Source organism: Felis catus, chromosome E1 (assembly GCF_018350175.1).
Source record: "Felis catus isolate Fca126 chromosome E1, F.catus_Fca126_mat1.0, whole genome shotgun sequence".
Classification (NCBI taxonomy): Eukaryota; Metazoa; Chordata; class Mammalia; order Carnivora; family Felidae; genus Felis; species Felis catus.
The window spans coordinates 23,768,901-23,795,320 of record NC_058381.1 but is presented as its reverse complement, the minus strand read 5'-3'; the positions used below and the strand labels follow the sequence as shown (position 1 = coordinate 23,795,320).

Below are 26,420 nucleotides of genomic sequence, written 5' to 3'. Positions count from 1 at the left end.
TGTGAAGTGCCTCTGTGCTGACACCAGAGAGTCCAACATGGGCTCGAACCCAGGTACCATGAGATCATGACCTGACACCAAAGTCGGATGCTTAACCACCTGAGCCACCCAGGCACCGCAGAGCGAGAGAAGCTTAAGCAGGCTCCACTCTCAGTGTGGAGCCCAACGCTGGGCTTGATCCCACAATCCTGGCATCATGATTTGAGCTGAAATGAAAAGTTGGATGCTCAACCAACGAAACCACCCAGGCGTCCCTCAAATTGCATTTTTGTAGAGGCATACTCACACATTCTGTAAAAAAAAAACATAAAGCACCTCCCTGCCCACAGGCATATACAGTCACTAAATGGTTTTACTGACTTTAGCACTTCTTCCTACTTTTCCTTAATCTCTAGATCTTTACACATACATCACATTGAACGCTATTTTAGCCCTCCTCCTTCCTTGTTACTGATGAGGATATGATTCTTTAAGGTAGACTTAGTTCCTATAATCCATGAAAATGCCCAGCTCCTTGTCGCTAACTAGAGCTGTACTGGAAACCTGCCTTCTGTGTAACAAACAAGCTTGAATCTGAAAAGGGATGTATCTATTTGTGTTGCTGAGTCATTGAATTGACTGAAGGAAGGGGGGGGGGCGGAGACACCAGTGAAGCGGCATACAATCGTTTCTATTAGAGATTTTGCTATTTTGGTGTTCGCATGTCAAAATAAGTCACTAGATGAATTGATGTTGGAGAAGTTTAGTGCTCGGAAGATGCCTTTCCCAGGCAAGATTTGAACTCCTAGTATTTTCATCCTGAATCAGATTCTGGTTTGTTCTCTTGCAGAAAGATTAATTTTGCCTAACTTTAAAGTTTTAATTCTTTTTTATGAAGGCAAAAATAAACAAAATCTCTCCATTGCAGGCCTTTTTAGCTCCCCTAAGATTATCACTAAAATGCCTTCGTGTTGTATTTTTGTCTGGGAAACAGAACTTTTAGACATTCCTGCACCCACGGGATGACGCTGAATCCAGTCAGAGATCAGAAAGAGCATGAAAAAGCCTCAGCTTTTGGTTGAAGATGCCGGGGAGACGTAAACCCAAAGCGCGTTTTTTCTTTTCTTTCTTTCTTTTTTTTTTTTTTTTTTACTTCCCTCTCCAACCCCTCCCCCCCAAGGCTAGGACTACTCGTTTGTTCAGCAGTTCTGATGCCAACGATTTACAACGGTGAGGAGCTGGGTCTGGTGAGTAAAGGGCTGGCTGGGCGTGGTCAGGACCCTTAGGTGTATGACTCACTGCGGAGCTTTGAGGAAGTCCTTCATACCTCCCCTCACCTGCCGGGGCAGGTTGGGCTGAAAAAGTCCTTTTGCATCTACTCATGTTACAGACGAACAAACCTAAGTTTAAAAAGACCCTCACAGTGACACAGCAGATAAGCCCTCAGCGAATCCATGTGTTGAGCTAGGTATCGGACGCCTTATGGCTCTACCTTGGGAGGCACGGGTTGTGGATCTGGTGTTTTGAGACTCCGACCGCACTTGCGGTGTCTGGCGGTGGGTTGCCGGTCTCGGGACTCAAATCTGTAGCTACTTTCGAGTCTCGGACAAAACAGTCTCCCAGAGTTACTAGAAACTGTACCTGCCCAAGCAAAATTCATCCAACAGTTGCCATTTATTTTCCCTTCACTCTTTGGTCCCAACTCCTGGGCGCTCTCGTGCCGGATACAAAGTGGGGGTGGGGTGAGAGGCGGTGATTAGTCACTTACTGCAGTCTTCACACCTTTTATATTTGTATTGTTGTCCTTAACTCTCTCGCATCCAGAAGGTATCCCAGTACACCACCCCTGCGCCCCCGCCCCCCAGACCCCGTTTGCAGGTAGACGCTGAAGTGGCGACAATAGGGGTCTTATGTTGTGAAACACTTGAGACCACAGAGGACGCCTGACACCTGAACAGAGGGGCGTCCACGCGAGCGGAGGGGCGCGCCCCGCAGCTCCGCTCGGCGGCGGACGGCGCAGTGCGCACGCGCGCCGCCCGCCGCTCAGCGCGTCCCCCGCCGGCTTCCCCCCCGCAGCGCGCCTCTTGCGCCGAGGCCCCTCCCCCGCCCCAAGCGCCCCCCCCCCTTCCCGGGAGAGGGCGGCGGGGCGCAGGGAGCGTGCGCGCGGCCCGCCCCGGGCGCGGGCGGAGGGGAGAAGGAGGGGCGCGCGCGGCGGGCAGCCCGCAGAAGCCGGGAGCCGCGCAGGAGAACGGAGCGCCAGCCGCCGCCCGGCCGAGCGGGTAGGGGGCCGCGGGCCGGGCAGGGGACGGGGCCGGGGGCGGGCGGGACTTGAAGCTAACGCGGCTCCAGGGGGCTGGCAGGACCCGGCGGCCGGAGCCCCGCGCGACCCTAGTCTCTGGAAACTTTGTGTCGGTGCCCACACCTGCCCCCCCGGCGGTTCTCGCATCCTTTGGGCGACCGGGAGCGGCGAGGCCCGGGGCCCTCCGCAGCGCCCCCTCCTCGCCGGATCTGGGCGCGCGCCCCCGGCCGCTCCCCGGTGCGGCCGACGCCCCGGCCCCGCGTACCGGCCCTAGGGCTTTTTCGCCAGCATCCTGTCGGCCCCCCTTCCCTCCTCCTCCTCCTCCTCCTTCCTGACCCTCTGCTCTCCGGCTGCGCCATGGTCTCTCCACCTCCTCACCCGCCGTCAGCATCCACCCGCTCTGAGCCACTGGAGCCGTCGGTGGCTTTTTGCATCTTCCATAGGTTTCTGGTGCATTGATAGGAGCAACTTGACTTTCAGCAATGCCAAGTACTCAACTTGAGCGTTCTCTGCGGTGGTAGATTGGGGTGCACAGTGCTAACGTGTCTTTTCGTTTCTCCTAAGTACCCTCGCTTCAAAGCGAAGTTGAGTTGTTTGTGTGCGAGAGGAGTCGCCTGCTGGAGCTGCCTTAAGTGGATTGTATAACTATATTTTATTTAGGTGGATGTTGCCAATGGTACCAGCCAGTGTTATGGTAACTGGGCATCCCAGAGGCACAAATGCAATTCTACAGTGTAGGGAATTTTTTTTTTTTTTTTTTTTTTTTACTACCTTGTACTTTTCATCCAGCAGGACCTCAAGGCATTTGGCATGTGTTATCTAGGTGTTCATTGTAGTTTTATAGGAGAGGTAGGTAGAGAGCATTACCATCCCGTTTTACAGATGTAAAAACGGAGGCAAAGAACCAAATCCTGATTCTCTACTAATCTTAAAGGAATGTGGACCAAGAAACTTAACCCGGAGTTTCCTGGAATTCCTAGTCCATAAGGCCACACAGAAGTATAATGGAATGTTGGAACATCTTCCCTGAGATTGTATAGATCAATTAAAAAGTCAAAGAGGCGGGGACAGGCATCAGCAGCTCCTTGTGAGAGGCTCCGCTCTGTCACGAAGTTAAGTGATACTGGACAAGTCACAGCTGCTCCCTGCGTGTTTCCTGTTGTTTAAAATGAGGGGAACAAAGGTGCTGTATTCTTTGCAAAGTTGTGTGAGTGTGTCTGGAAGTTCCACTCACTCCCTTGAGCTGCATTTGGTGATTGTTAGTTGTTGTGGACTCATAAAGGTTCCCATTCTTGGGCTCCCTTTAGAAATGCAGGGAACGAGGTGCCCCCAGAATAAATAAGTGCTTCTTTTTCACTCGGGACACCTGAGAACTCATGTCAGGGACAGGCTGAGAGGCAGGGACCCCGACCTGGGTGGGAGGAGAGGGTTGCCGGCTGGAGGTAGGAAGGCACCCTGCACAGGCGGCTTGACACATGGGCCCTATTCCTGCCTCCAGCTCTGACTCATCTTCTGACGCTTGGGGGAGGAGAGGTAGTTGCTTGATATTTTTGGCTTTCCCCCATAAAACAGGAGACAGTTTCCTTCATTCCAAGTCTTTTTAACGTCAGCGTCAAACGTGTCTATGCTGAGTTCTCATCTGAAACCTTTCATATTGGTTGAATGCAGGTACGATTTCTGTAATATTCCTTAATAGAATGGCATAAATGTGTGTCTGTGTACATATATATGGATATATATATATATATTGATAAACTGGTCAGGTGTATAAACCCAGGAAATCTTTTAAAACTTTAGCATGAAAACTTTAGCATTTTTAAATGATGGTCTTTAGGGGAGGAATGTGTGTTTGGTGAATTCCTTTGCAACTGGGATTTTAAGGCAAGGTGGATTAAAAATGCTTTTCCCCACTATCACCAGAAATTCATTAATCATTCTCTGTGTAAAAATTAAAACTTCACAGATAAGGTTAAAGCCGCCTTCTGAGTATCATTCCCAAAAGTAACTGCTGTGTGTTTCTTTATTGGTCTGTGTGTATCCTCTTAGACTTTTCTAAGCATTTTTATGTCTGTTTGCACAAAGTGATTTTTTAATTGAAATGAATTATTATAAAATTAGCCAGTCCTGTTCATAGAGAATTGGTTTCTGTCTAGAATAGGTAGCATGTGTTTTAAGTACAGCTGGTTGTAAAGGCTTATTTATTATAATTTCTGTAGCATGGTAGTATTTCTCAGGACGATGGGCAAGTGGCCCCTTCTTAAACAACCTCAAAGCAGTTAAATCATTAAGATCCTAGGTATTACTCTCGGTTGAAATGAAAATTTTCCCATTAAAAAAGTATCTTGGAATACTAGTGTATTCATCTTTTCTTTGCTTATAAGGAAGCATAAAAGGGAGCGGAAGGCGGTGGGGGGTGGGGTAGGCGGAGGGGTGTTGCTAAAGCAACAGCACCTGGGTATAAACTTACAGAGCGAACATTTAAGGTAGTAGCTTTAGTTATTTATGAAAGCTTCACTGGGAGACAAAAGGAAGTGTTAATGTGGGCACAGTTCAAATCAGTAGTTTCAGGAGATGGGTGAGTTCAAACAGAATTCCTATCAAGAGTTTATATGTTAGAGGACTTTTGCCATGCCAAAAGTAAAATCATTAAGTGCTGAATATTGGGGTAGCAGGCGAATAAAGTCCCTGACCTCATGAAACTGACAGGCCAACAGTGACATTTAGAGAGGAAATGTTCTTTCCCCACACTGGCCAGAATTGTAATGGTTCTGAATTCCTGGACATCAATGTTTTATTTACTTAACTTTTTTATTGTGAATTATAACACAGAAAAAAATGTATAAAACGTAAATGGATAAGTTAATGAATTTTTTTAAGAACACAGAAGCATCGGGGCGCCTGGGTGGCTCAGTCGGTTGGGCGTCCGACTTCAGCTCAGGTCATGATCTCTCAGTCTGTGAGTTCGAGCCCCGCGTCGGGCTCTGTGCTGACAGCTCAGAGCCTGGAGCCTGTTTCAGATTCTTTGTCTCCCTCTCTCTGACCTTCCCCCGTTCATGCTGTCTCTCTCTGTCTCAAAAATAAATAAACGTTAAAAAAAAAATTAAAAAACAACAACAACACAGAAGCACCTTCCTCCTATAATTTCCCAGTGACAGCATCTCCCCTCACCTCACCTCAGAGGTAACCTAGCCTTTTTGTAGAAATCACTTCCTTTCTTGTCTGTAATTTTCATCCCCTAAATATTAATATCTAAACAAGTTACAGTTTTCCTGTTTTTACTTTTATGCAAATGGAATCAAAGTAGGTATTCTTTTAAATATTTTTTGGGGGGAATCAACATTGTATACATGCATATATGTAAATATATATACCCACTCATATTTTTTTAAAATTCTTGTAGCATGGTGTTTCTTTTTATGATTCATTCACATTGTTACCTGTGACTGTGATTGGTGCATTTTTATATGAACATACCACAAGTTATTTATCCATCTGTTGGTGGATATCTGGGTTGTTTCTGGTCTAGGGCAGTTATGAACAGGGGTCACACGTGTGTGTATCTGCAGCTTTATTAGCTGATGCCTAATTTCCAAAATAGTTGGTACCAATTTACATTCCTCCAGTGGTGTCAGCCTTGAATTTATAATCTGCAGTATTTGTTGTTTAACCACAGTGTGTTTGGATAACCACAGTGTGAATGAATGAATGAATGTCACCTAGGTGGTCTGATCCCTGGCCCTTTGTGTACTAGTGTATTTATATATCCTTGTGTTTAATTGTATGGTTTGGACTGACATACCACCCAAAGGCCAGAGATGGTTTTTTCTACTCTATTTAGTTGGCAAATACCCTAGAGAATCATTCCTTCATTTTTTTTTTTTTTTAATGTTTATTTATTTTTGAGACCATGCAAGAGACAGAGTGCAAGCAGGGGAGGGGCAGACAGAGGGAGACACAGGATCTGAAGCAGGCTCCAGGCTCAGAGCTGTCAGCCCAGAGCCCGAAGCGGGGCTCGAACTCACCAACCATAAGATCATGACCTGAGCCGAAGTTGGATGCTTAACCAACTGAGTCACTCAGGTGCCCCCCCTTCTTTTTTTTTTTTTTTTTTAACAGATGTGTAGTTATAGGAAAATTTAAATATACAAAGTGTAGTATTAAAAATAAGTGTCTAGTTACTTAGAAGTCTTATTTTTTTAAACAATTTTTTTGGGATTTATTATTTTTTTAGTAATCTCTACACCCTCAATGTGAGGCTTGAACTTACAACCCCTAGATCAAGAGTTGAATGCTTTTCCAACTGAGCCAGCCAGGTATCCTGACTAGATGTCTTTGGGTGAATCCTACCTCTCAGGCCACTATATGCTGTGACTTGGTGACTTGAATTATGCTGGTGAATCCCTGCCATGTGCCCAGCCCTGAATGTGTAGACCAGCAGTGCTGGCTTTGGTGTGGATGGGTGCAGGAACCCAGGCCAGTCCTTGTTTAAGTATCCTCTAAGGACCCTCTGAGTATGCTTTGTGCATGTGCAGATCCTTTTAAAGGCATTGAGCAACAGACCAAGGCTCATGCTTCCTTGGCATTTCCAAAGGAACCACAGCTTCTTGGCTATGGGGTAAGTTTCTCTTTTACGATCTTTAAAATGTACTCCCCCCCCCCCCCATCTGCCTTGGTATACCATAGTAGAGGTAATTAAAACTGGATTTGAAATAGAGAATTTCTGCTTTTGAGTAGACAGTTGCCGGGTTAACTTCAATTGCTTGTGTTTGGTGTTGCTAGCTGGGTTTAAAGCTAGGTGGGGGGGTGGGGAGCGGTGGCAGCGAGTGTGCTTGAGAGAGATCTGGGGGAGGGGAGCAAGGGAAGGAAGGGAGAAAGAGAGGATAGGGAGAGATAAGGAGGTTATGTCAGGACAGTTATTAAATGATTAAATTCAGGTATTTTTTGAGTATCTATAGTGCTTAGTATTAACTGCTAACAGTTTGTTTCTGTCCTTAGAGTAGAATGTTCTACAGTTCTGTAGGTTTAGAAAATACCCTCAGGGATATCCTTTTTCTTAGTTGGAGGGATAAAGGATGAATAAATAGCCCAAGAAATGTGAGATTTGTAGTTCCTTTTTTATTCTGTAAGGCATCTTAGAAAATGGCTGTGTATGCTCCATTTTCTGGCTTTACATAAATCATGAGTACTTTTTTAACTTTTGTATTAAAGTTTTTTTTCAGATTCTTTAAAATAATCATGATTATAAAAACTACTTAACTATAAATTAAAAAGTTTTAAAGGAAGGATCAAAAGTAGTGTCAGAGCTTCTTCATTTGAGTGATGGGGGGTAGAAATCCTATTTGTGTTCTTTTGGTGTCCCTTTGGGCGGGCAGTGATTTGCGGAGGAGCTCTGTGTTCACCTGTTGCAGGGAAGGGGGTGGAGTGTGGGTGCTGAGGTCATGGCCATACTGGCTGCATAATGTCACATCCACCCACAGCCCTCGCAGCTCACTTCGAATTCTTGCTCTTAGCACTGACAGAGAGTGACCTCCCATCCAGTTTGGCCAGCTTTTCCCCCTGCCTTCTCAAAGTCTCAGTGGACAGAAAGGTCCTTTTGAAATTCACATGCTGGTCTTAACTTCTGCCTTTGTCTCAGAATAGTTTGAGCATCAAAGGCCTTAGGCGCAGCTCTTCTTGACTCTTTAGGTCTTTGAGTTTGTGGGTACACATGAGAAAATTCTTCCAGTAGAGCATGTTGCTTCTTTTGACTGGTAAACACTTAATGTGGCAGATAGAGAGCATGCCAAGCACCAACCTTCCTTGCTTGGAAGAGAGAGACTATGAGGTGAGCTTGCCTGAAGTTTTGAGAAAGTACTGATAAAAATAAAATCCAGTAGAGTACTGTCAGCATACAAGTTACATACAAATCTGAAATCAAAATTTATAATTAAGAATTTCACTAACTTAGCCATTGTGCCACTCTGGTATCCTTGCCAAGTTCTCTTACCAGATCAACTGTTAGTCTGGCTCCCATGTGAAGAGCAGGTGCAGGCCAGAGTCTGGAGGGGGTGGGGGGGGGGTGGGTTCGAGTTGACAGCCATTTGTTACAATTAATTTTCTTCTATTCCAAATAATTTTTATTTTTAGAAATTGCAATCATACAGAAAATTACAAAGAACAAATTGGTCATACTTTCTCTATTTTATTAAAAAAAGTGGGGTGAGGATTATAAAGTTGAAGCTTCCTTGGGCTCCTTCCCTTCCTTCTCCACTGAGACGGCCATCCCCCATGAATATGATAGGTTTCACTCCAACCCACTTGATTTATTTATATCTGCTTATTTAAAATTAAACTGCATTTTTCCTTTTTTTAAAATTAATTAATTAATTTATTTTGAGAGAGAGAGAGGGAGATAGTGAGCACATGAGTGGGGAGGGCAGAGAGAGGGAGAGAGAATCCCAAGCAGGCTCTGCACTGTCAGCATAGAGCCCAAAGCAGGGCTTGAACCCACAAACTGAGATCATGACCTGAGCTGAAATCAAAGAGTCAGATGCTTAACTGATGGAGCCACCCAGGCGCCCCTAAAACAGTACAGTTTTAATGAATGTCAGAAGGACACAGAAATCTTCAATAGCCTTTAATTTGTACCATCACATATGTCATGTTTAGGGGACAGAACTTTCAGGGTTAGAAGTTGTATTTCATTTCACATGGTTCTTGCTAAAAACTGGAGAAGTATATTCAATGTTTGACGGAGTCTCAACTACCTGGTTTAAACTTTGAGCTAAAGAGAATCCAAAATATAAGTGAAATGCAACTTGTTTCATACTGGATTATGTCTTAAGTCCAAATAACTACTGTATTATTTTATTTGAAAATAATTTTTAAAAATGTATATTTATGGAGTTTCTTGTTCCATTTATGCTCATACAAATTACAGTAAATTATGTTTCTCTTTTCCACAATAGCTTAGTTTTATTTTAAATTCCTTTTACAAAGATACTTGCTAGAAATAGAAATTCTCAGACCTTTTTATAAATTCTCAGACCTTTACCCATAGAAATTCTGATTATTATGTCTGAGGTGGGGCCTCGGAACATGGATGGTAACCAGAAGCTCACATGCAGGAGTCCTTGGGACCACACTTTGAAAATATTCCTTTGCCATACTCTGATGACTTCATAACATAATTTCAGCCAAGCCTTTTCTGTAAAGGACCAGGTAGTAAATATCCTAGGCCTGTGGGCCATACAGTTTCTGCAGCAACTGCTTAACTCACCTTTGTGGCAAGAAAGCAACCATAGTTAATATGTAACAAATGAATCCATCTGTGTTACAGTAAAACTTCATTCACAAACACTGTCATTTAGTTTCATATTGTTTTAATATGTCATGAGATACCGTTCTTTTCATTTGTTAGCATTCTTAGCTCATGGGCTGTACAAAAGCATGTGTCTGGCTAGACATGATCTGGCTGCCAGTTAGCCAACCCTTGATTTGAACAAGAGTAGAGTGAGGTTGCAAGGCCATTGCATTCTCTCATAGCATGTAAATAACAGTAATATAATCTAAAAAGATTTATATATATTGTCTTATTGTATTAGACAATTTTTTCAGGGGACAATTCAAGACAAGAGAATAACTTCAGGGTCCTCTCCCTTTGGACTTCCATTTAGCTAAAACTTGATTCCATGCAAATTGGTGCAGCCACTCTGGAAAACAGTGTGGAGGTTCCTCAAAAAATAGACCTACCCTATGACCCAGCAATAGCACTGCTAGGAATTTACCCAAGGGATACAGAAGTACTGATGCATAGGGGCGCTTGTACGCTAATGTTTATAGCAGCACTCTCAACAATAGCCAAATTATGGAAAGAGCCTAAATGTCCTTCAACTGATGAATGGATAAAGAAATTGTGGTTTATGTACACAATGGAATACTACGTGGCAATGAGAAAGAATGAAATATGGCCCTTTGTAGCAATGTGGATGGAACTGGAGAGTGTTATGCTAAGTGAAATAAGCCATACAGAGAAGGACAGATACCATATGTTTTCACTCTTATGTGGATCCTGAGAAACTTAACAGAAACCCATGGGGGAGGGGAAGGAAAAAAAAAAAAAAAAAAGAGAGAGAGGTTAGAGTGGGAGAGAGCCAAAGCATAAGAGAGACTTAAAAACTGAGAACAAACTGAGGGTTGATGGGGGGTGGGAGGGAGGGGAGGGTGGGTGCGGGGTATTGAGTTGGGCACCTTTTGGGATGAGCACTGGGTGTTGTATGGAAACCAATTTGACAATAAATTTCATATATTGAAGAACAAACATAAATAAAACTTGATTCCACCCTTTGCTATAGGGAGACAGCCAGTTGTCCTCAGTGCAGTAGGCCTGTTATCCCTACGCAGGGAAAGGGTATGGAGCTTCATGGGGTTCCTTCTTTCTAGTTAATTCAAGAGATTTACCTAGTTATCTTACTCTGCTCCAAAACTGTAGTGAGTAATTAATTTCTTTAATTTATAAAGAAAAATGGGAAATTAATTTATCAGTACTTTATAAATGAAGTTAATTTGCTATAAAATCCCCCAAAATGTGGAACTGGGACATAGGTATGATAAAGAAATCCTTGTAGGGAGAAAATTGAAGCTCACTGATTGGGTTTTAAGGATGTTGTTACTACATCCAATAAGACATGGGAATAAAATGATCAAAGGGAGGTCAGCTATTCAATGTTGAGCTCTTAGTTCTGTGAACTTCATTCTGATTTATAAATTCTTTTTTGTCTTCCTTAAAGTAATAATGAACTTTCAAGGACTGAGATCTTATTTATGAAAAAAAAATCTGCATTTTTGAGATTTCATAGTCTTGCCTCTCAGAAGGTAGTAGTGACTGGCAATTTTGAGGCACATTTATACTTATTTTGGGTTTAATTGCTGTTTATGCTTTTTTTTCTTTTTAAGTATTCTGCATGTTGATGTTCTGACTTATATAAATCAAAGTTCACTGCTTAACCAAGAATCTATGAGTCATATTTAATTTTTACCACTTAACTCCTTGAAGATTTTATAGGCTTTGCCACAAATTGGTTGCTAGTTATCACCAAACAAATTTAAATATGATTGTGGATTTTGCAAGCATTTTCTTGGTTCAGGTTTATCAGATTTTTTCACACCCTGAGACTATCTCATACCACATAGCAGTTTAGGATTTTTTAGATTCATATCCAGATTATAGATAAAGCACAATCAGACTGACCTTATGTTCCTTAATTTCTTTGCAGTTTTTATTTTCTTCCCCAATGAAATGGGGACATTTTAGTAGTCTTTAGATCAGTTGACCTGTTGTGGTCAGATTGTATGACTAATCAACAGACAACTCATGGAAAAGGGGTTCTGGCCCCAGTGGGGTTACTACTTTTCTCTGTAGAGTCTGGCAAAGCCTCTTAACCTCCATTTACCTCTGATTCCTCATCTGGGAACCATGACAGCAGAAGGATACTGATCCATGTGAGGCTGATTGTGTTTATGTAGCTTAAACAAAACAGGCATTTGAGATTTTTCCAGCAAGTCCAGCGGGACAGACCAAGGCAGGTTGAAAGTGAAGCTTCTCACACTTTACTGTGTATATAGATTAGCTGTTGAATCCCATTCCATAGGTCTGGGACGGGGCCCGAGATTATGCATTTCTGTTAAACTCCAGGTTGGCACTGCTGGGTTTTGGATCTTACTTGTAGTGAGGGTTTGTAGAAAAGGGCTTATGTTCTCCATTTGGGATCTGAAAGTAAGAAGGCTCTTGAATAGCAAGAATGGCAGTATGTTTTAAATGGATTGGAGAAAAAGGATGATAGTATCATCTATGAGGCACCTCCCCAAGAAACAGCTTTCTTTTCCAGCCCCATCGACTGTTTTACTTTGCTTTGACCCCGTGCCTTCTCTGAATTGCCAAGGCACACTGTTTGCACTGCTCATTTGACTCACTTAATGTTAGTCAATCTTTTATTGTTATTCAACAGTTTTATATGTGTATCTTGTATCCTCTCTTTAGGATGATAAAATCCTAGCGCAGGGTGATGGCTTATATTACCTTTTTATCCCTGTTGTAGCTATTGCTGCATAGCACACCATTCCAAAACTCGGTGGTGTAAAAACAACCATTTTTTATGTTGCTCACAGATTCCTATAGGTCAGGAATTTGGACCTCATGTAGTGGGAACAACTTGTCTTTGCTCCATAATGTCTGGGGCCTCTAGTGGGATATTCAAAGACTGTAGGTGACTCAGTGGCTGGGGGCTAGAATCATCAATTTGTCTTTACTCACCTATTTCATAGCTGATCCTGGCTATCAGCTGGGCCATTGGCTAGAAGACCTATGTATGACCTCTGCACGTGGTAACCCTGTTGAGCATAGCAGCTGGGTCCTAAGAGCAAGTCCCAAGACAACAAGGTAGAAGTGTGTGCCACGTTTATAATCTAGCTTCAGAAGGGTTATTCCTGCTGTACTCTTCAGGGTGAGTTGGTCACACAGTAAGAAGTTCAAGTGGGATGGGGGAGATATTGTCATTTGTGGCAAAGACATCTTGCCACAATCCTCACAACACTTAGAATAGTGTTGAACACATGACCTGAACTCAGTAAATACTGTTATGTGAATGAGTGACAAGTAATTTAAACACCTAAGTGGATGAAGACTAAATTAAAGGATTCAGTTCCAAATATGAACAGATTACCCCAGGATACCAAAATAAGTATGTGTTCTCACTTTTTATAGTTATTGACAGTCTCTTCTCCATACACGGGAATAATCTCTGAATTTACAGAGCTGAACTTTTTTTTTTTTTTTTTTTTTTAGAGAGTGTGCAAGTGGGGGAGAGGGCAGAGGGAAAACCAGAGAATTTTAAGCAGGCTCCATGCTCAGCACAGAGCTTGACATGGGGCTTGATCCCATGACCTTGGGATTATGACCTGAGCCAAGAAATCAAGAGTTGGGCGTTCAACTAACTGAGTCACTCAGGCGCCCCTGGAGCTAAACTTCATAAACCTGCTCTCTTCAGGTGGAGTGCCCATGTCATTCTTTGGAGTGTGGTATATTCTCCATCCAGCAGCTGGTTACAGCCTTAAAATGATTGGCCTTTTAGTTCTTGGGATGGTGGTCCACATGAGCACATTGAGATGGCCAGTCAGATCACTACACAGGCAGTTGCTGTACAGCACATTACATGTGCTCTGTGTGTCACACTGGGGCAATATCTGTGGCCAAACCAGAATGGTGTCTCTGTTGTTAGCTTTGTATGTATTATGGATATTTATCCTCATTCCAGCACACCTTCCTATCAGTTAATTTATGTAGTGGGAAAAGCAAAAACAACCCTTCCTCCAGAAGTAAGATGTTGAGGTGGTTTAGCCAAATTACTAAAGCTTGACAGATGAGCAAGAACAGATTGTGAGTATCTTTTATTTCATTTATTATTTTTTTTTAATGTTTATATTTGAGAGACAGAGTGCAAGTGGGGAAGGGGAAGAGACAGGGAGACACAGAATCCGAAGGAGGTTCCAGGCTCCTTGCTGTCAGCACAGAGCCCGACAGGGGGATTGAACCCATGAACCATGAGATCATGACCTGAGCCAAAGTCGAATGCTTAACTGACTGAGCCATCCAGGTGCCCCTCATTTTATTTTAATACAAATCTAACTCAGCATTTGTTTGAATTTTATTCTTTAGTGTGCTATCAGAAGGGTTGAAAGATTGCTACATTATGATTTTTATTTGTAAGAGTATTTTAATTTTTCCCCCAATGGAACACATTTCCAATTTAATCATGAAAATTAATGAGAAAAGTAACATTTATTTATTTATGGCAATGGAGGCTAACATGCTTCTATTTTAAAAAGGGTGACTTTATCTAGTTCTAAAAAACAAACAAAAAAAACCTTGAACATTTAACTGAAGGAGAAAATGTGATTACATACGCTTTTCAGGTATTAAAAAAATAACTCTGCAGGCCTCCAGTATATACTATGCCCTTCTGAAATTCCTAAAGTTAAAAATAATTTAGATCATTTAACACAGTCATTTCTAGCATCATTATGGCCATTTTCTGCTTATTCAATGTGAGAAGAGAGAAGGCAGTAGATACAATTTCAGTTTTTAATTGCTAATGCTAGTGGTTATTTGCTATGACTTAAAAAAAAAAGAAGAAGAAGAAGAAGAAGAAGGAAAACTAGCCCCTATGGCCTGGGGATGGATGCTCTGAGTAGATTGTGACTCCAGGTAGCTCCAGGTATGGCTACCCAGTGCTAACTCCAGGCTGGTGCCCCAGGAGTTCTCCAGTGCAGGGAGCTATCAGGTGTTAATAGCTTATGCACTGAGATTACAGGCCACCTGGACAGACACTAATTCTGCATTTTGCTTAGCACTTTAGTGCTTTGATGGTTATTATTCAGACCAGCAAGACGTTTCTTGTAACTTGTAAACAAAGAAGTACCTCTCTGAGGTTGGCTTAGGACAGCTCCTCCTTTTTGTCTTGCATCACCCCCCCCCCCCACCCCCGTTCCCCTTGCCAGGAAAGCATTTTTTCCCTCCAAGAAGTAAATGCAGCTGCCAGAGCAACTTGGAAGAACTGAGTTGAACACCATGGACAGCGACATGGCCATTCCTTGGCGAGCCCTCTGGTCATCTCAGAGACAAGTGTGCTGCAGGGGGAGTGGTATGTTCACTCAGTACCTTGCAGTCTTTGATCCCTCAACCATGGCTCAGTCTCTTACTCCGCTAATAGATGCCCTTCCTCTGTCTTCCAGTACACATTTACTAAGTTGATTTTGACAAAGCTATGATGGAATACACATGTATCCTTCATGATCAGACTCTCCTGAGCTTGGCACTGACACTAGGGCTTCTTGTTGTGGAGCTGCTCCTTGGTGAGGTCCCTCTGCTGTCAGGGAGCTTTCTGTGTCCTGACGGCTACCTGGGTCTGCAGCAGTATGTCCCTCTTCTGGGCGATAGGAGAAACTGGAGTAGCTCAGCCCATCTGGGCATTTCTGTAAGTAGCACTTACACACATTCTTCGTAGGCAGATCCAAGACCCTTTGGACGCACTGAAGGCGTCGGCTGGTGGTGTTGGGAGTGCTGTAAGGCAGGTGCTGAGCCACTCCCCACAGTCTCACAGAAAGGCGGTGTGTGGGCTTGAGCTAGGAGCCCGGAACCTTGGTTCTCTTCCTGGTTCTGTTATGTATCTTCTCTAAGTTGAAATCATCTCACGCTTTCTGAACCTTCTATTTTCTGATCTGTAAAACGGGTCAGGAGTGTTTGTCAGAGGAGCATCAGTTATATTTGTGCCCTCTGAGTGCTCTTTGGCAGACGTTGTTTTTCTAAACCTTGGACCTAGCTTTAGCATTTTATGCAGGTTTGTTGGCACAAGACTGACTAGCAGCAGCAGGGAGGGAGCATCATGTCTGTCTCACTTGGATTCTGCCCTGAGGACTCACAATCTGTTGTCTCTGCAGTACCAAGTGGCTTAGCACTGCCCAACAAAGGAGAGTTAACAGAGTAAGTTAGGCTTCCAGGCCACCCATTACTTATCCTTGATGAAAAGACCAGCAAGTCTGGAACCCTTTCCTCAGGAGGGCAAGTGACTTCCCAAACAGAATGATGATTTGGGAGACCATAAGACTGAGTCACTATTAATTAGACAGTAACCAAGTAACCTGGTTGGAAATTTGATTAACATCTTCCAGATTTTCCACATTCAGGAAGGGAGTGATCACCAGCAGTTTGAGAGCCTAATTCTGTGTTTGTTACTGCAGTGACTTTGCTTTTTAAATCACTAGGATTGTGCCAGGGAAAAACTTGGAAGTGGCACGAGACTGTGTTCTGCGGCAGGACAGGATGTTCTCATAAAAGTTCTGCCCATTTCCATTTACAACTAACACACACATCTGTACACATTTCCTTATGCAACTATTTCTTGTTTCTCTTCAGGATGTGATCTCACCTATACACTTCATGTATGCTGCCATCAGAAGGAGTCCCCAAGAAAGTTGTAACCTTGGGTGGGGCAGGACCCTTCAGACAAGGGCTCTTTCTGGGGAGGGACTTAGGATCTCTGTGTTCCAGCACTCTGAGTGCCCCAGTCTTGAAGCAGGGAATCTGGGTGGCTCACTCCAGCACTGACCTCTACAGGAGGACCTCTACAGGATGTGTCCTCTGACTGGCAGCATCACCTACAAAATGCCAGTTACTGAGTTCCAGCTCCACTCTGGAACTACTGAAGTGGAAACTCTTGGGGTGTGGTTCAGCAGTCTGTGTTTTAACAAGATTCTGATGCATGTTAAAGTTTGAGAACCACTCCATTATTAAGCTATAACTTTTATTATTTTTTTATTGAGGTATAATTGATATATAACATTTCAGGTGTACAACATAAATGATTTAAAAAAAATGTTTTTAAGTTTATTTTCAGAGAGACAGAGACAGCATGAGCAGGGGAGGGCAGAGTAAGAGGTGGGGGGAGAGAGAGAATCCCAAGCAGGCTCCACACTGTCAGTGCAGAGCCCCGTGTGGGGCTCGAACTCATGAACCGTGAGATCATGACCTGAGCTGAAATTAAGAGTCGGATGCTTAACTGACTGAGCCACCCAGGTGCCCCCAACATAATGTGATATTTCTTTTTTTTCAAGTTACTAAAAAAATTTTTTTTTAATGTTTATTCATTTTTGGAGACAGAGACAGAGTATGAGTGGGGGAGGGGCAGAGAGAGAGGGGCACACAGAATCTGAAGCAGGCTCGAGGCTCTGAGTTGTCAGCACTGAGCCTGACGTGGGGCTCAAACTCACAGACCTCGAGATCATAACCTGAGCTGAAGTTAGACGCTTAACCAAGCCATCTAGGCGCCCCTGATTTGATATTTCTATTAGTATAAAATGATAATCACAATAAGTCTAGTTAATATGCATCACTATACATAGTTATAAGTTTTGTGTGTGTGATGAGAATTTTAAGGATTTACTCTTAGCAACTGTCAAATATGCTATACAGTATTATTAATTTGTACATTGCATCCCCATGATTTATTTATACCTGGAAGTGTATCTTTAAACGCCTTTCACCCATCTAGTGCCCCTTCCCCCCACTTCTGGCAATGATCAGTCTGCTTTCTGTATCTGTGAGCTCCAGTTTTTGTTTTCTTTTTTGATTCCACATACAACTGATACAGTATTTGTCTTTTTCTGACTTCTTTCACTTAGCAAATCTCCCTCAAGATGTGTTCATGTTATCTCAAATGTAAGATTTTCCTTATGGCTGAATAATATTCCACTGTGTATTTATACCACATTTTCTTTGTCTCTTCAATCTGTCAGTGGATCTTCAGGTTGTTTCTGTGTCTTGGCAATGAACATGGGGGTGCGTATGTTTTTTCAAGTGAGTGTTTTCATTTTCTTAAGATAAATACCTGGAAGTGGACTGCTGGATCATATGGTACTCCTATTTTCTTTTTTTTTTTTTAAGTGACCTCTACCCCCAATGAGGGGCTCAAACTCATGACCCCAAGATCAAGAGTCACATGCTCTGGGGCGCCTGGTTGCCTCAGTTGGTTGAACGTCTGACTTTGGCTCAGGTCACAATCTCACGGCTTGTGGGTTCGAGCCCTGCGTTGGGCTTTGTGCTAACAGCTCAGAGCCTGGAGCCTGCTTCGGATTCTGTGTCTTCCTCTCTCTCTGCCCCTCCCCTGCTTGTGCTCTGTCTCTCAAAAATTAATAAACATACAAAAATTTTTTAAAAAAAGAAAGAGTCACATGCTCTACCGACTGAACCAGCCAGCTGCCCCTGGGAGTTCTATTTTTAATTTCTTGAGGTGCCTCCATACTGTTTTCCATGGTGGCTGCACCAGTTTCCACTCTCACCAATAGTGTCCACAGGTTCCTTTTTCTCCACATTCTTGCTAACACCTGTTGTTTCTTGTCTTTTTGATAATAGTCATTCTAACTATAACTATGAGATATCTAATATCTCATTGTGATATATCACATTGTTTTACAGATGTTGAACCATCCATGCATCCCTGGGGAACGAATCCCACTTGATTGTGATGTATTGTTCTTTTAATGTATTGAATTTAGTTTGCTGATACTTTGTTGAGGATTTTTGTATTATGTTCATTAGGGATATTGGCCTGTAATTTTCTTGTGATGTCCTTGTCTGGTTTTAGTATCAACATAATCCTGACCTTGTAAAATGAGTTTGGAAGTGTTCCTTCCTTTTGTATGTTTTGGAAGAGTTTGAGAAGAGTGGTATTAATTCTTAAATGTTTGGTAGAATTCACCAGTGAAGCTCTGTGGTCCTGGACTTTTGTTTGTTGGAAAGTTTTTGATTACTGATTCAATCTCCTTCCTAGTTACTGGTCCATTCATATTTTCTACTTCTTCATGATTCATTCTTGGCAGGTTGTATGTTTCTAGGAATTTGTCCATTTAAGTTGTCCAGTTTGTTGGGATATAATTATTTATAAGTCTCTTATGATCTTTGGTATTTCTGTGGTATCAGTCATAACTTCTTGCATTTCTGATTTTATTAATTTGAGTCCTCTTTTTTTCTTAGCCTAGTTGAAGGCTTGCAATTGTATTATCCTTTTAAAGAACGAGCTTTCAGTTTCATTGATCTTTTCTATTGTCTTTTTAGTCTCTATTTTTTTAGTCTCATTTATTTTTGCTTTGACCTTTGTTATTTCCCTCCTTCTACGAATTTTGGGCTTTTTTTTAAATCTAGTTCCTTGAGGTGTAAAGTTAGATTTTTTTTGAGAGCTCTCTTGATTCTTGATGTAGGTATTGGTCATTATGAACTTCCTTCTCAGAACTGCTTTTGCTGTATTCCATAAGTTTTGGTATGCTAGATTTCCATTTTCATTTGTCTCAAGGTAGTTTTTTATTTTTTATGACCCATTAGTTCAGTAGCATGTTTAATCTCCACATATTTGTTAATTTTATAGTGTTCTTCCTGTAATTGATTTCTAGTTTCATACCATTGTGGTCAGAAAAGATGCTAGATATCACCTCAGTCTTCTTTTATTAAGACTTGTTTTATGGCCTAATGTATAATCCATCCTGGAGAATGTTCCATGTGCTCTTGATAATATGTTTTCTCTTGCTTTTGGGTTTAAGTCCATCTGGTCTAAGGTGTTGTTTAAGGCCAATGTTTCCTTATTGATTTTTGAATTGATTTTTGAACTGGATGATCTATCCATTATTGAAAGTGGGGTGTTAAAGTCCCCTACTACTATTATATTACTGTCTATTTCTTCCTTTGGGTTTATTAATATTGTTTTGTATCCTTAGGTGTCCCTATGTTAGGTACATAACTACTTTTCATGTTTTTAAAAAGTAATCTCTAAGCCCAACATGGGGCTTGAACTCAAAACCCTGAGTTCAAGCATACTCCACCGACAGAGTCCACCAGGCACCCCTGTATCATTGTGTCATGCCCTTCTTGTCTCTTATTACAGCCTTTGTTTTAAAGTGTTTTTTGTCTGATGTAAATATAGTTATCCCAGCCTCCTTTTGGTTTCCATTTACATGTAATGTCTTTTTCTGTCCCTTCACTTTCAGTATGCTTGTGTCCTTACATCTGAAGTCAGTCTTTTGTAGGCAACATGAGTCTTTTTTCATTCAGCCATTTTATCTTTTGATTGAAGAATTTAGTTCATTTATATCTAATTACTGACAGGTACATACTTATTGCCATTATTGTTAATTGTTTCCTGGCTGTTTGTAAATTCTGTTACTTTTGTCTTTGTGATTTGATGATTTTGTGGTATGCTTAGATTCCTTTACCTTTTGTGTACCTATTATAGGCTTTTGTTTTGTGGCTACCATGTGGCTTATTTATAACAATTTACAAGAGTCTGTCTTAAGCTGATAACAACTTAAGTTTGAATACATGCTAAAGCTCTATGGTTTTACTCCCTCCCCCCCCCCCACTTTATATATACATTTTTTCCATTCTATATTTTTGATGTCACATTTTACGTCTTTTTTTTTTTTTTTTAAGTTTATTTATTTTTGAGACAGAGACAGAGCATGAACGGGGGAAGGTCAGAGAGAGAGGGAGACACAGAATCCGAAGCAGGCTCCAGGCTCTGAGCTGTCAGCACAGAGCCCGACGCGGGGCTCAAACTCATGGACCGTGAGATCATGACCTGAGCCGAAGTCAGACGCTTAACCGACTGAGCCACCCAGGCGCCCCAACATTTTACATCTTTTTATCTTGTATATCCCTTAACTAATTATTGTATTTACAATTTTATTACTTTTGTTTTTTTTTAACCTTTATACTAGCTTGTGATTAATCTACCACCTTTACATTCTTACTCTAAATTTTACTATATTTACCTTCACCAGTGAGATTTATACTTTTACGTGTTTTCCCATTACTTTCTTTTTGGCTTAAAGAAGTCCTTTAATATTTCTTGCAAGGCTAGTTTAGTGGTGATGAACTCCTTCCTTTGCTTTTGCTTTTGCTTGTCTGGAAAACTCTCTCCTTTACTTCTGAATGACAGCTTTGCTGGGTATTCTTGGAAGTTTTTTTTTTTTTTTTTTTTTACTGCCCTGAATATGTTGTGCCACACCCCTCTGGCCTGCAAAGTTTCTGCTAAAAAATCTGATACTCTTGGGGGGGGGGTTCCCTTTTATGTAGCAAGTTGTTTTACTGCTTTTATTCTCTCCTTGTCTTTTAACATTCAACAGCTTGATTATAATGTATCTTAGTGTGAGTCCCTTTAGGTTCTTCTTTGGAATTCTCTGAGCTGCCTCAGTCTGGATATCTGTTTCCTTCTCCAGCCAGATTAGGGAAGCTTTCAGCCATCATTTCTCCAAATACATTTTGTGTTACTTTCTCTATAATGTGAATGTTGGTCCACTTGATGTTGTCCCATAAGTATCTTAAGCTCTTCACTTTTCTCATTCTTTTGCTGCTCTGATTGTGTCATACGGGTCTCCTGTTGAAACCCTCTAATATATTTCTAGTATATTTTCCAGTTCAGTTAGTGTGTTCTTCAGTGCTATGATTTCTATTTGGTACTTTCTTATATCATCTATCTGTTGAAGATCTGTGTTCACTCTTCTCTCAAGTTTAGTGAGCATCTTTATGACTCTTATTTTGAAGTCTTTATTAGGTAAATCACTTCAATCTCGTTTCCTGAGATTTTATCTTGTTCTTTCATTTGGAACATATTCCTGTTTCTTTATTTTCCTCAACTCTGTGTTGATTTCTATGCATTAGATAGCCACCTCTCCCAGTCTCGAAGGAGTGGCCTCGTGCAGGAGATAAACCTGATTGTTCAATACTGCCTTAGTTTTGGTTTTCTCTCAAACCTTTGTGATTGTCCAAGCAGCCTATTTATTTTTAGTGGCTCCTAGTAGTTGGCGATGTGACAGGTCATGTTCTAAAGGGGAGGATCTCAGTCAGCAGCTTTTAACATATGCAGATATACATAATAATCCTGTGGGACTGCAAAAGTTGTCTGTCCCACTGGCCAGACAAGCCAGGTGGTTTAGAGGTGCCCCCCTGGGCAGCAGTCACAAAAATCAGGGCACCAGACAGGTATACAAGTTCCTTTCCAGGAGATACTGGAGACCTAGAGTGGGGCAGAGGGAAAGCACAGAGACGGTATCCCCTGGCCTCCACCCGAGGCTCAAGCTCCAGAACAAGCAATAGCCTTTTTCACAGAAAGGCAGAGGGTATGTTTCAGTTGGCTGTCTGTGCAGTGCCCTGGGGGTAGCCAGCTGAAGTCTCTTCAGTTCCAACAATCTCATGGGGTGCAGAGGCGCAAGCCCTGCTGACCACCAGAGCTGGCAGGCAGTGGGTCCCCTGGTGGCAGCCACCAAAACCAGGACACCAGACACATGTCTGGGCACTTAACAGTTAATCCCAAGTTCCTTGCTGGGAGAGGAGGGAGAGGATGACAGTGGATGCTTATTACATCCATGTGTGTTTAATTAGAAGCCTGCCCCTCAAGCCGCATGCTATAACTATTTTTAAAGCTTTTCAAAAATGTTAAATAGGAACATGTCAGATGATCCAGCCCTTCTAGTCCTAGGTATTTAACCAAGAGAAAGGAAGGCATACCTCCACAGATACCTATATATGAATGTTTTACACCATTTTATATATCAGCTTTGCTTGTAATAGCCTCAAGCTACAAACAACCCAGTTTCCATCAGTAAGTGAATAAACCATCTATACCATGGAATACTACTCAGCAGTAAAAAGGAATGAACTGTTGATACATGCAACAACATAGAGGAATGTCAAACTATGGCGAGTGAGAAAGCCAGGCCAAACAAAAAAACCTATATTATCATTCTGTTTTATAAACATCTAGGAAATGTAAAAATAATGACAGAAAACATCAGTGGTTGCTTGGGAATGGGGCTAGAGGGTGAGGGAGGAATGAATTACAAAGGAGCGTGAGGAAATTTGGAGGTGGTGATGGATCAAATTATGTTGAGGTCATGGTGTGTCGAATATACACAGAATTCAAAACTCATTGGCGCCTGAGTGGCTCGGTCAGTTAAGCATCTGACTCTTGATTTCGGCTCAGGTCATGATCTCAGAGTCAAGGGATCAAGATCCATGCTGAGTGTGGATCCTGCTTAGGATGCTCTCCCTCCTTCTCTCCCTCCCCTGCACACATTCTCTCTTCCTCTCTCCAAAAATAAAAAAGAATTCAAAAATTGAAAACTCCTCAAATTGTACACTTGGTCAAGTTGTGTATCAACTTGTATGTCAGTCATACCTCAACAGAGCTGTGGAAAAAGTTAAATGTGATGGTTACCTGGGAAAAGCAGAGGGACAGGTAGGGGAGGAACCCATTTTTAACAATGCTTGTTGGTGGTCATCATACTGTTACATAAACAAAAAACTAAGATGTCCAATTTGGAAGAGAGAATGAGATTTCCGATGCTGTCCGCAGCACCAGCACCTCCTGCAGGTAGCATTTGTGAAGCTGGCCCCCTGCGCCTGGCTTAGGCTGAGGGCATGTGGAAGAGACTCTAGCTTGTTCTGCCTCTCTTCTGGGCCCATTGAGCAGTGCCTTACATTTCCTTTCAAAAAACTTGTTATGGCCCAAACTGCACTTAATGCTTGTCACACCGTGGGTTACATGTCATTCACAAAAAGCTGAGACTTAGATTGATACTTCCAAACTGGCACATCCTTTAAATGCACATCTAGATATATTTAGCGTGCTTTCCACTCCCTAGATTTATTCCAGTCAAACCCAATTTAGTAGTAAAAACCCAGGAGGAATTCTTTTGAACTTCCTGATTGGCTACATTGTTGCCTCTTTGTCTTTCTGCAGATCTGATTTGTATCCACTGTGATCAACATTCTGAATTAGGACTTTCCAGATCCTGACCCAGGACTGCAGAGTAACCAGATTCCTCACAAGTGAGTGGCTCCAGCACCACTTCTGTCCGTGGAACTGAAAGTGTTCTTATTCACCTGAAATCACTTTAGGTGCCCCTCCCCTACCCTGGGTGGGGATGAACACACTTCCCAGTGGGCCCAGACTATAAAGTAGTGTGAGAAAGTGATGTGTCTGAAATCTCAGGAAACCAACATTTTCCATTTCTTTTGTTACTGGTTTACTCTGTGGGCATTATATAATATTAAAGTCTTTTATATCAAATACTCTACTAATTTAAATGTAGATTTTCAAATATTAAACTACATTTTAATTTCAACACGCATCTGAAGCCAGTGGGATTCATCTTGCTGCTGAGAATTGTCTGAGGAAGGTGACGTTCTCATTTAACCACACCCAGGGTCAGGTCAGCCGAAATTGCTCATGAACTTAGACTAATGTATTTTTTTTAATTATGTAACTCATCTAAGTAATCTCTATACCCAACTTGGGGGGTCAAACTCACAACCCTGAGATCAAGAGTTGCATGCTCTGCTGACTAAGAGCACGCAACCTAGGGAGGGGCAGAGAGATGGGGACAGAGGATCCAGAGCAGACTCTGCTTTGATAGCAGTGACCCTGATGTGGGGCCCAAACTCTCGGACTGTGAGATCATGACCCCTGCTGAAGTCGGGCGCTTAACTGAGACACCCAGGTGGCCCGAGACTATTGTATTTTTGAGATCATGGCCTTCAAAGTGCCTTGGGTTATTCCCATGGAGACACCACAGCACAAGTTACTATTAGCTATTTTGTTTTTTAAATAACGAAGGGCTAAGGTGACCAAATGTCCTGGCTTTTCTGGAACTCATTCTGAATTCAGTATCTTTTTAGTTCATAAAGGCAGTTCCTTTAATATATTACTTAATGTGATCATTTTTATACCTTTATAAGATTGCTATGTCTAGAACTAGGTTTAGGAAGATAATAGCAATCATAGCAGCATAAGTAGGCAAGAAGTGTATGAAAGAACATGGCTACAGGAGTGATCAGAATTTCTCGTTTCTTCCTAATTACCAAGGAACACCACTCCCTTCAGTTCGAGCAAGGCCCTGCAGGATTGCTGTTCAGGAACCAGTTGGGCATGTTTCTGAGTTTAGACTATTTCTAAAATAGAATGACTATTTCCATTTAGTGCTTTTTTTTTTTTTTTTAATAGAATCACCAGAGAGCTGAGTTTTAACCTTGATTTTAGGCTACTTTTCCTGTTAATCAATAGGAAATGATTTGTCTACATCCTTGAAAGAATGGAGTCTATTATAGAAAATGACCACTTCTAATCCTTTCACCTTCCCATTCCACAAAACTATAGAAGGCCGTGATGAATCAAGAATCGATAGCATTTAAAGTACTGACAGATACCTGTGTTTTGCAGGAAGGACACTGATTTTGGATTCCTTGGTGGAGGAACACAAAACCCTCTGGTCTTGCTGCCAACGATGCAAGTGTGATTGCTGGCATCTTCATGGGCTCCAGAGGTCACAGCACGCTCCCACGGACTCTCATGGCCCCTCGGATGATTTCTGAGGGAGACATAGGAGGCATCGCTCAAATTACCTCCTCTCTCTTCCTGGGCAGAGGCAGTGTGGCCTCCAACCGGCACCTCCTCCAAGCTCGTGGCATCACCTGCATCGTTAATGCTACCATTGAGATCCCCAATTTCAACTGGCCCCAGTTTGAATATGTTAAAGTGCCTCTGGCTGACATGCCCCATGCCCCCATTGGACTGTACTTTGACACTGTGGCCGACAAGATCCACAGTGTGAGCAGGAAGCATGGGGCCACGTTGGTGCACTGTGCCGCGGGGGTGAGCCGCTCGGCCACTCTCTGCATCGCTTACCTGATGAAATTCCACAGTGTGTGCCTGCTGGAGGCATACAACTGGGTGAAAGCCCGTAGGCCTGTCATCAGGCCCAACGTAGGTTTCTGGAGGCAGTTGATAGACTACGAGCGCCAGCTCTTTGGGAAGTCGACAGTTAAAATGGTACAGACACCTTATGGCATAGTTCCAGACGTTTATGAGAAAGAGTCCCGACACCTGATGCCTTACTGGGGGATATAATGCCACCAAAGCCTGCATCAGCAGCCCCTTGAGCAGTACCAGCATCTGCTACACACCGTCTGTTCCCCTCTTCACCTTTCTTTTCAAATGGTTGACTCCTGGCTCTCCCTGAAGTGTTTTTTACACTGGGTGTTCAGGTTTATTTTAAAAGATGGGGGGTGGGGGGGAGGAACATAAGGGGAATGCATACATTGCTAGTAACATTTTTAAAACTAACATTTTGGAATAGTGTTTATGAAAATCTTTAACTGGCTTTTAATCATTTTTAACAATTTGAACAGTTTAATAAACTGTTTGGTTCTGCTATATTCTGAATCCCATGCCTTTAGGCATCATGGCAGGTGCCAGAGGAGCTCAGTGCAAAAATCACTTTGGGTCCTGATTAACCCTTTAGAGACAAGCTTTGCCCAAGGCTGCTGACCACACAAATGCTTAGGGAAGATTGATACCAGCTTCAGTCTCTACTGGATTAGCCCTACTCTTTCCTTTCCTATTTAGTGACTCTGTAAGTTAAAAAACAAAAACAAACAAACAAAAAAAAACCTTTGTTATCTAGTTGTTAAGTAATTATAATGAAATCTGCTGCAAACACCCTCTTGGAATCATTGTGCCCCAGGACTACATTAGCATTATTTTTAATAAATATATCTGCATAA

General features: G+C 42.2%; 1 protein-coding gene across 4 annotated transcripts; it reads left to right on the top strand.

The window, feature by feature from the left end:
- Nucleotides 1–1,207: 1,207 nt before the first annotated feature.
- On the top strand, nt 1,208–26,420 carry DUSP14 (dual specificity phosphatase 14). Of its 4 annotated transcripts, none has more exons than XM_045044979.1 (3): nt 1,208–1,226; nt 23,599–23,687; nt 25,078–26,420. In XM_045044979.1, the coding sequence occupies exon 3, from the start codon at nt 25,168–25,170 to the stop codon at nt 25,762–25,764; it is 597 nt and encodes a 198-aa protein (XP_044900914.1). In that variant the 5' UTR covers nt 1,208–1,226; nt 23,599–23,687; nt 25,078–25,167; the 3' UTR covers nt 25,765–26,420. The 4 variants fall into 4 exon arrangements, with proteins under 4 accessions (XP_044900914.1, XP_006940162.1, XP_044900913.1 ...); XM_006940100.5 differs by lacking the exon at nt 1,208–1,226 and adding an exon at nt 2,123–2,258; XM_045044978.1 differs by lacking the exon at nt 1,208–1,226 and adding an exon at nt 3,827–3,946.